The following is an 11,078-nucleotide window of genomic DNA, read 5'->3' as shown; positions in this document are numbered from 1 at the left end:
CACCCCGTTTTCCATAATTTTATCATTAACTGAGTCATCAGCCGGATTGATTCAGTGTAAGGAAAACCGATTTCATTTCATTTCGACGTATCACCCAGTCCCCGTTTTTTATTAGTTAAAACTGAGCCCAGTTGTTTCTCGTCATGGCGTATGCAGTTATTATTTTAGCGGATCACTAGCCACTGAGAAGAGTGAGTGTTATTACCTTATCGCTGTTAAATTTTTGTAAGTAGCTGAAGATGTGCCATTAACGAGAGCACGTGGATAGTGGAATAAATGATATTTTTTCAGGTAGTGTCCTATGTTTTCTGTTAACACCTCAGAGAACTAGTTTGCTCGCTTTGTTAGTTGTATTTGTAAAGGTGCCTATTAAGGTATAATAGTGGCCGAACCTGTTTTACTCCCACTGCTTGCGAGCAGGTTCGATATTCCTTGTGGTGGCTTGATCTGAGTCAGCTGAGAGTGGAATGGGAGTGAATTTCTCCAACCTAGTAGAAGCAGGAACAGTGTGCGAGGAGAATAAATGTTTCTTCGGAGAGTTTATGTTTAAAGGCCTGTCAAAAGTGCTGTATAATAAGAGCTCCTAAGGCACGTCAAAGTGAGGCGTTCTTGGGGCAAACCATGTTGATCGGCCTGGTCACTCCTTTCTTGTAAACGCGTTGGTTTAGGGGCACACGTTGGTTTTCTTGCAGCTTTATTATAATAAATGGAGGGAACCAGTTGACATTATTTGAGTATTTTGCTTGAAATGCAGCGTGGTGAGAGCTGTCCACGCTTGATCAGCCGCAGGTGGCAAAACAGTTAAATTTTCAACCAGTGGCTGCAATGCTGTGACTTCGAAATCCTCTGCCATTCGCGGAATCTGCACTGCTGCTGATTCTCAACAAGGATGAAATAACTGTACATCTTCTCATCACGGGTCGGCTGCACGGATAAGAAGAAATCTATATTCAATGTCTGGTCAAGTTTACCTGCTGTAAGCGAAACTTTTTTGGATAGCGCCAAGGCACTCCTGGTATTCATTCATCTACCTTACCTTCTGCGTGAGAGACGTATAATGTTTCTTCTCACCAGTTCTACTGGGGCCTTTCATTTACGTTCTAGCCTAAAAGCATTCAATAAGTTTTTTTAAACTCAACTTTGTGAACTATTGTCTTGCTTGCCTCCAGATACATTTTATTTGTATTGCCTATGTGATTTACTTCAGCTTGTTCGGAATCCGCGCCGACCGAAGCTCTACTGCCTCTCATCCCGGGAGTAATCGGTCCTATTTCGTTTTTTGTTTCCCGTTCCAAAAGCATGCTCATTCCAGAGGACCAAATATGGATGGTTGTCGTGGGATTTATTGTGGCTTTCTTGCTTGCCTTTGGAATAGGGGCAAACGATGTGGCCAATTCTTTCGGAACTAGTGTTGGTGCGAAAGTTCTAACACTCAGACAGGCATGTATTCTAGCCACAATATGTGAATTATCCGGTGCTATACTCCTGGGTAACTTTATTTGTCACCGTTTTAATCACCTGCATTTTACAGGTTCAAAAGTAGCAAATACGATCAGAAAGGGCATAGTGGACGTGGACATGTTTGTTGATTTGGAAAACGGTCCAGCTATATTGATGGTTGGTCAAGTGGCTTCACTTTGTGGTACGTACGCGATCTGTTCCGTTTATGGATGTGAAATCTACTGACGATTTTCTTTAATCGTCTTTCAATTAGCAAAGCGCACTGTCTTCCTGGTTCCCTTCTGCGTGGGTCCGATTTGTTGTTGTATTATTGTACAGTGTCATAATATTGACTCACTTTAGCCGTCTTGGGCTGTGTGCCTAGAGGCTCTTACGGTTTGAAATTGGCAGATTTACCTTTGACTTTAAGTACAGCAAAGATTAGAGATCATTATTGGCTGATATCAATTACACTAAAAATGAGTTTGACAAAAAATCTTTCTTGCAGACTCTCTGAAACAAATGAAATAAAAGAAATGCCGGTTGACCCCAAGCCGAGGTCTTGACGTGCGTTGTAGGTTACGGGTAAATATGAACCAAGTTCTCCTCAGATTTTGAATGAAATATGCATTTTGGTTAAATTACCTTGCGTCGCACTGAAGTGGCCCAGTGAATCTGCTCAGTGTGTACGGTGAAGCGATATGTACACCTTAAAAAACCCTGTGTTTTTCCTGGACGCACTTTTATTGATATGACCAGGATTGCAGATTCAACTCAAAAAAGAGCAGCAGGAACATCGTGTGGCAGAATGGTAGCAGTCACCAGGCTATTAGCGTGTGAAGAATAAGATCAACAAGGTTGAACAACAAACCTACCCAGAATGTTTCATTTTCTTATAAAAGCCGTTTCACTGAGGCCACAAATGGACTGAATACGCCGATTTTACGTTATGTTTAGCAGCTTTGTGAGTTTAATGTAAAACCGATTAATTAGTGAGAGTGTAATGTAACGCTGTTTACAGTAGGTGGATGTCGGAGGAGATAAGTATTTAACTCTTGACGCTAATTCATTAAACACGCGTCCAGGTCCACGACAAGCAATACTTCATGCGTTTGGTTTATGCCGTTACTTTTTTCGCGCTTTGTCCATTGCTGGTGATTAAGTTATCGGTTATTTATGTTCACCATATTTTGTTCACAGGTTATTTACAGATTGTTTACAGCTGACATCCATATATAGCCAATGTTTACCACCGTGGCTTTTCAACTCAACCTGTCATGCCTAAACCTACCATAAACTCAACTTAAAACAAAAGCAACGGCGCTTATTTTCAAGAATATAACATGTCGTTGTTTTATTAAGCATACTTTCTTAACCCGTCCTGTTCATATTCCCTCATATCTATGTATGCTCTTTTTCCTCTCTCTTGTTGTTGAGGTTCTTGTGTTTGGCTTTTGGTCGCAACGTTTTTCCGGTTACCAGTCTCTGGCACGCACAGCATTGTTGGGGCCACCGTGGGCTTCAGCCTGGTTGTTTTAGGTATCCGGTCAGTCAAATGGATAGGTTTGGTAAAAATCGGTGAGTCATCATTCTTTTCTAGGTCATCATAGTGCGAGAAAAAATAAATTCGACAAAAAATTGAATGTTAACCATAATGATGCAGTTGCACACAACATATACCCTTTGAACCTTGTGAACCATACCAACAGGCTTTTTGTAGTGCCACCAACAGTTCCCATGAAGATGGGTGTCAAAAGAGAGGCTTGTTCGGTAAAGATCGTTGAAAAATAAACAACACCTGGCTTGTTATCTTTGATACTGCTCAGTGAACTTTGTTGTTCGCTGCATTATTGCCATGCAGGCTAGAATAGGACCAGTTAAATTCATCAAGTATCGATCCTTAAAACAAGTACCGAGGTAATGTTAGAACTGAAGGACAGTTGTCTCATGCCTGAGCAATGGCAGATCCATTTCAGGTGACGAACGAACGAGTTCTTTGTTCTCAAATGCATTCAACCCTAAAAATTTGTTCCTATTAGATTCGTAATTCAGAAACGTCACTGGAGCGTTGAAACATGAAATCTCGGTTCTTTCGGAAAGACGTGGTTCATAGATGCTTTCCGTTTTGCCGCGCAAAACTGTACTTTTGGCTGGAGAATGTCCAGACCAAACGTCTTTGACATTTAGATGTTCCGCCATCACCTCCTTGGAGCAGGCAAAATCTGGTACCTTGCATTTGGTTTCTAATAAAACTCTCAAAGATCCATTACCTCAAAAAAGTAGACAACAGTGACAAAATGGACATTTGGGAAGGCTTCAGGAAACGTGCACAAGACTCACTAGCTCGTATTTTGAATTAGTAGACATTATATTCTGATGCTTCCGGCTGCTCCATACAGTTGTGCAAAATGCTTTAAAACAGGCACTGGGGTAGTCCTTCATCACATACCCAGCCTTCCTGTGTAATCAAAAGTGCTTTTTTCATTATTTTCTGCCTGAATGCCTTGTAATTTCCATCGTCAGATAAACCAGTCTGCTACCATATTATGGTCTAACTGTTAGAAATTATCATCTGACCATTCGTTTTATTATCCTAAAGGTTAATTTACGGCAAGAGTGAAACACTCTAAGTTAATTGGAGCAATATGAAAATAGGAAATCGGCTTGGTTTTGAGAGTTGGAAGTCTTCAGGTGTGAAGTAGAGCACTGAACTTTGGACTTGGTGATAGCAAACATGGTAGATTCAAGGAAGTGCTCCCTACCAGTGAAGGGAGGAAGACCCTTTGCTGCGAAGTGTTTTGTTAGCAAACACAAACTAATCAGTTACAAGCCATTGATATAACATTAGACCTCTCATCTGCATAGAGCTTTTGAAAAGTGAACGTTCTGTTGAAATTTTCTGAACGTTCATTGAAGATCAAACAATTGTAAACGAACAGCGAAAACGGTTTTATAATTTTTGTAGTGACCTGCGCTTTTTATCGGATGCGGCGGCGCTTGGACATCATCCCACAGGTCACTCGCTTCATCAGTAGTATACATGTACACCAGTAGGCCACAACGTGAGGCATTGCTGATTTGTGGATCTATAAGTAGGAAGTATATGAATGCATAGATCGAATGGTAAGCATTATCTAAAATTAGTACAATCCACTTTGAGGAATTTGTTGACTTTGTCCTCTCTATCCAGAGGTAGAATCGTTTCATGGGCTCAAATTTCCCAGGAAACGTCTGCCTTTTTCCTGAATGACACTTTGGAATATGAATGCCTATGCCGGAAGACGAAATTTGCTGACTAAAATCCCTAATCAAGTTCAAACGTATGACAAGTAAAAGATAGACTGGCAGGCAATAAGCTGGAGGAAATCCAAAGATCAAAATGAAGGTTAGGAAGCCAGACAGTTTTCTAGCTTCGTCAAGAGGGGTACGTAGTTGCAGAAAGGTCATAGATAGTGATTCAGAAGGATTAAAAGGCCTGATCTCTTTAGAAAAGCCCCGCTGTAGTGCAAACGCTGGGCTTTTTGGAACGCATATAGCCACAACATCATTGTTTGCAGTAGACCAGACTAGCAGACGCCTGTTTAAAAGAAATCTGTTCGATAGAGGATTATTTCAGACACCTCTGGTCAGGTTGCATACTGATGAAGAAGCAAACGTGATAAATCTACGGGTTGGAAAATCAAAAGCGCAGTTAAAATAGGATCCGTTAGTGACGTTGGTTAAAAGAAATGGTTAGATGGCAAGGTCATCAGCAAATTGACTTTGGGACCTGGTAGGCCAAGAACGATTATGATCTGTGTAGTTTGAAATGAAGTGGTGGAGTGATTCTACCACTGAGTTGGAGTGTGCCAAAATAGTTCTATTTACCTCTGAAAAGTGGCTTATCTTTTATCTGACTGCTTTGATTCATATGTGACCGGACGTTAAGAGTGACGGGAAATACAGTATTTCTTCCGGACAAATGACACTGCATGATGCTTTGACACCGACATTGATGAAATTACCTACTGTCATTTTTTAATGAAATTTCTCATGAAATTACCTACTGTCGTTTTGTGGAAATTTCTTTTGCTAGGATAAACCATCCGTTTGGTCGAACCTTTTTATGTTATATGTGGCTATTTAGATTTATTGCATTCAGATAACGCCTAGCTCACTTTATGTAGCACACTACACAAACTTTCCGTTTCATTTTATTTTAGTTGTTTCCTGGTTCATCTCTCCACTCCTCAGTGGCCTGGCTTCGGTTGGGATGTACTACTTACTATATTACCTGGTTCTATCTAAAGTGAGTTCGTATTTATCGGTAAAACCTTTGTCCGCTTGATCTAAATTCTTTAATTGACAAGAGGGTCATGCTCAACTTGGGAAATCAAAAACGGCTCATATCTGATAATTCTTTGCCACAGCGATTTTACTTCAGCTTATCAACTGCATGGATCTCCAGTTAGACTAACTTTCACAGAGAATAACGACCAAGCAGTAGAGCACAATACGTTTTCGTTAACCTAACGATTACGTTCCTGAAAAATATCTGGATAAATTCGGAAAGAAGCTATTGAAACTGTAGAGAGCACAGCCTTTAAAGTATTTTCTTAAAAAGAAGTAGGCTGGAGATGAGGCTGCGAAATATTCATGACCTCAGTGGAAAACGTTGGTTTATTGCTGATCAAAGCTGACATAGTCCTATTTAATGGTGCATGTTTTCGGGCATTCTGGTGTTTTTCAATTGATCCCACAAGTAATCTGCCTATCTGGCATTGCCTGAATGGAAACCCTCAACAGGGACTTCCGTTTACCGAGAGTAAGTCGTATTCCGAGAAAATCGACAGAACATATCAGCCTGTTCAGGCGTAATCTAGCTGCTTTCCGTGTGTATTTGTGGGGAAACGGTAACACTTTCGCCTCTCACATCATGTTCGGAATTTGACTCACGTTTAGATTTACGATGCGCTCTGATGATGATCTTTAGAGGGGACATAAACCCTTCCCTTCTTTGCAATGGGCCAATAAACATACTGCTGTTTGCATACTGCTCAGAATGCAGCCATGAAATGGCACATCATACATGCAAAATTGGGCGAGCAAGCCAAAATTCTTTCAAAGGTGAATATGCCGAGTGAAAATACTCTCGAAATCTACAGGCATGCTACATGCAGCAAGACCACCTTAAAGGCTGTGGCATGTCGAACGAATTCACGACATTTTTCTAAGTTTTCGGCGAAGATTCGATGCCCTATGTTTGTCATCTTCCAAGCTGGTCAAGTCTGGTGATTTAAATAATTTTAGACGTAATACACTTTCAAAAGTTTACTTTAAATCCTTCGACGGCCAAGGACCGGTTTCTCTCTTCTGGGGGCTTACCACACAGACACTGTCTCCGAGGTTCCGTTAACCTTATGTCCTACTTGAGACCAAAGTGCACTAAATTAGCGAAATACACGCATTTGCGAAAAAAATGTTTTTTTTGAGAGACTCACCTAAAACCCAGACGAATCTCTCGTTTATGATGTTTTAAGGAAGTTATCGGGGTCTCAGTGCATCTGTGATTCCTCTTTCCAGCATACACCTAAAATATACGTCCAAGTGATATGAACGGCCCACCTTTGGGAACGTACAGTGATTTTTTAACCATAATCAACCCCATGACCAATTTCACTAAAACCCCCAGGAATGATAAGGATAGTTCAGGTACTTCGCATCATCATCATTATCATCATCATCATCATTATCATCATCAACATCATCATCATCATCATTGTCAGCTGTAATAACCGCGTGCAGTCGCTGTGGCCGCCACAGTTTCGTTCACCGATGGTTCGGGGAGGTGGGGTAGGTAGATACGCATTGAAGGCGGGAGCTGATAAATTAGTGTGTAATCACAGCACTGAAGATGAACTGTTATGTGTGGCCATTGGGAAGGGAGCTATGCATTGAAGGCAATAGCTTGGATACATGAGCTCCACTGAGGACGCGACTGACCCATGTCTTCACAGCTCACTCCTGTCACGCAGTGGTAATTACCAGGCCGATTACCAAGTACTACATCTATTTTCATAAAGGAAACTACCCACAAGGTTGCTGAAGACTCTTCGACAGCCCACGACCGGTTTTGCCCTTTTTGGGGCTCATTAGGTAGGCGCAGTCTTCTAGTTTCCGTCAACCTTGTGTTCTACTTAAAACCAAATTGAACGAAATGAGCGAAATACACGCATTTGCAAACTAATTTGGTTTTTCGAGAGATTCATCTGAAACCCAGCTGAATCTCTAGATAGTGATGTTTCCAGGAAACTGAATGTGCTGCACCAGGCCGCCTCATGTTTCGATACATCGCGATAAATGTATATTTGCAAATCATTACTTATCGCAATCGAAATATCACAACCAAGCGATTCAGCTGGGTTCCAGGTGAGTCTCCCGAAAAACCAAATCAGTTTGTAAATGAGTGTACTTCGCAAAACTATTGTTTTTCGAACCATGTTGGTGGCCAAAATCGTATCGCATCCGAATTAGTAACCTGTATCTCTTTTAAGAAGGTGTAGTAATTACTGGACTCGTTTACCTGACCAAAGAAAATTAATTGATCAGCATTCAAAATACGAGCATTTAGTATCTGGTTTACACAACGGATGCAACTATACATTTATTCATGACAAAATAGTGGAACTAATTCAAAACCTTCGGAGAGAAGATATATAGCAGTGGGAATTAAAGTAGATTCGGTTGATCATAACAACGAGGTTTCATTAGTGTGCGTCAGTGCATTGTTTCTTTGACAGCTTCAGTTGCGACAGGCAACTGCAGCGCACACTTCAACTTGTCTCGATCGATGGTACATTTGTAAACAATGAAATCACACAGAATGACTGTATCGGCAACTCGGTCGGATTTAGTACTTTTGTTGACCGAAAAATGCAGAAAAGTTCCACAGGTTACCATCATACTCTACGTTAGGTCTATAACTATGACAGGAATGAGGGTAAATACTATCTCATTACTATGATGGACAGAACTTGGGACGCTTGACATTTAGAATAGACAGCCAACCCTCTTCAGTTGCTGCGACGATGACGTAATACAGGTTCGGCCAACGTAAACAACATGAACTGCAACAACGATTGCAGCATTCTTTATGACCCCATCCATGTCCGTGGCCCTAACTGGACTCAACTTCCTCAGCCCTTATCCCAATTTATGACTTCGCACCTCACCCTTACTATACTATTCACTGGACTGAATCCAAGGATTTCCGAAATCAATGTCTCTGACGCCGATAGGATTCCTGTCGTCTTTGGAAGCAAAGTGATCTTATTCAAATGATGACATGGCTTTTGATCTAGAGTTATAATTACCCATCAACAACCTCTTCCTTTATCATAGAAGACCTAAATCGTTTGCCTTTGGCCTCCATCACCCGTCATAAACGAAATCAAGTGCACATTCGTGAGAGTGAAGCTGAATAATAACCTGTCAAGTGACAGAACTTGTCCTAAACCAAATCGATCAATTTCCGTCAACATATCACAGGCGATAGAGCTGTTCAATCTTTGGAAGCTTATCAAACGCTTACAGTGTTAAGACCATGGCACTAAACAGTGTGGTGAAATAATGAAGAGGCCGAACAACTGTTGTTCTAAGAAAAAATTTCGTTTTCACTGGGATAAGCAGGCCTATTATCTAATGATGTTTTACTCGGAAGAATCTGTACAAGTCACCATGTACTTCTATGTATAAATTTACTGGTTGATTACCTCTGCCTCAATAAACCTCTCACCTCGGATTTCAAGCAACAAGAGTTCCGGCAGTCAACTACTGGCGCACCACGGGTTGAAGTAGATAGGGAACCTTCGCCTAAGGGAAATCACGAACCCAAGAGAAAGCTGACAACCATATTCGCCTGATAGACGAGAAAGTAGTAAGGGGCTTCATGTGTTGCAGGCAGTGTTGAACGAAGGAGTGACAAAATAGGGACGGTACGACATGATGACGGTTAAAGCTCCGTGAAATTCAAACACGTTCTTTTAGCTGTATGAGTTTCGCCACAGCTGATGCGCTTGATTCTTCGCATACCAAGCTGGCCTAGTTGGTTCTAGAAGTTATTGGAAAATTGTTTGATGTCGCTCATTACTGGCAAAAATATATTCTATCCCGGGAAGCCTAACTGAATCAGAAGGTGAATTTCCAACATCTTGGTAAAAGAGATTTCATATGAAACTACGGAATGCCTGTGAGTGTATTGTAAAAGGAAAAGGTATTTATAACGAACATTGGACGATGAAATCATCCCCTGTTCTTCTTAGCTGGACAATCTTAAGTGACCAGTTAATATGTTTTCTAATTCCCATTCGGATGACATAGGAGACGGGTACTTTTCAGAACTGTGGAACAGACAACGCAGCCAAAATTCACCGAGAATCCGACTCAATAGCGCAATCGAATGACGCATTCACGTGTCACACAGCAAATCCACGCGTTGCGGAATTACGATCAGAGTGCACAGCATATGTGCGGTGATCGCAAAAAATGCCCGAAAAGCGGGTTGTGCGATGCGACATGATCGAAAGTTGTCTGCTGAAAATCGCTAGCTTTCTAGCATGCATTTTGTTACACACGAGTACGTCACTGTAAACCGATAAATGGTTTCACTGGAGGCCTATGTATTTTGTCCTGTGGAGAAAGTTAACCTTCGCAAAGCGACCTAGAAGCCTTGTGTCCTGCGATATTGGCTGGAAGGCTAGAACCCGCAAACATGTGGACAGAAGTTCAGTACTGTTATTCGGAAATAGACGGTCAATCAACAGTGTTGATAACCCACAGTTACGCAAGATACAGAATATAATGCCTTCGTATGACCTGATATACACTATCAGCTATAAACCGCGTGCCATAGGCACAATGGTTCTAGCTGCTACAGTTTCGATCATTGGAAGGTGGGAGGGTGTGATACACACAGCCAGGCCTTAGAGATGATGGTACATCTGGCTGGTTCAGGAACTGAGTAGTTACGCACTGAAGGCGATAGCTTTGATGCATGAGCGCCAATGACTGCACGTTTTGGCGATTTTTTACTAATGTTATTAACCAAGTTGAGTACCCATCCAGGGGGGAGACAGTTATCGACCCGACTATGTTTACTGGTTAGTTTTAATACTTCGGTGCCAAGTCGTATACTGTCTAGCACTCGGTCGCTTTCACTCAGTATAGAGCTAGGCGAAAACAGATCTGCGACAGAGACGGACTTCTGGCATGAAAAGTACATCCCGTAACCAGCGCAGCTTATGAAATGTGAGTAATTCATCTTTCACGGGAGGGTCCCTCCTACCAAGAACCATCTGGCGTGCCTCAGCATTAATAATCCGATGTTCCCACCACATACGATCAATATTTCGGAGAGATCGATGGTCAAACACTGAGAACTTTCGCATATTCTCTGAGTGCGGAGGCCACGTCTCTGATCCGTTACTATAATGGACCGCATTGTGAACTCTGCCCTTGACAGACGAAAGCACGTCACGTCGGCGCCATAGGGGTTGGAGGTTGGCAAAATCTACCCGGGCTCTTCCAATTCGAGGAATAATCTAATCTTCAGCTAGTGCACCTGAACATACAAAGGTACCCAGGTAAAAAAAATTATCTAC

General features: G+C 41.7%; 1 protein-coding gene across 1 annotated transcript in view; it reads left to right on the top strand.

Annotated features, from left to right (window-relative positions):
- Nucleotides 1–1,280: 1,280 nt before the first annotated feature.
- The window catches only part of T265_12798 (hypothetical protein), a gene marked incomplete at both ends in the record, with an annotated part of 44,725 nt that continues 34,927 nt past the window's right edge, over nt 1,281–11,078 (top strand). Inside the window, 4 exons of the mRNA XM_009165576.1 lie at nt 1,281–1,489; nt 1,532–1,642; nt 2,878–3,018; nt 5,643–5,728. Coding sequence (XP_009163840.1) covers nt 1,300–1,489; nt 1,532–1,642; nt 2,878–3,018; nt 5,643–5,728 — 528 coding nt within the window. The remainder of the gene's footprint in view (nt 1,490–1,531; nt 1,643–2,877; nt 3,019–5,642; nt 5,729–11,078) is intronic.

The sequence above is a fragment of the Opisthorchis viverrini genome (genome assembly GCF_000715545.1).
Source record: "Opisthorchis viverrini unplaced genomic scaffold opera_v5_16, whole genome shotgun sequence".
Classification (NCBI taxonomy): domain Eukaryota; kingdom Metazoa; phylum Platyhelminthes; class Trematoda; order Opisthorchiida; family Opisthorchiidae; genus Opisthorchis; species Opisthorchis viverrini.
The sequence above is the reverse complement of the archived record's forward strand: the minus strand, read 5'-3'. Positions and strand labels throughout refer to the sequence as shown.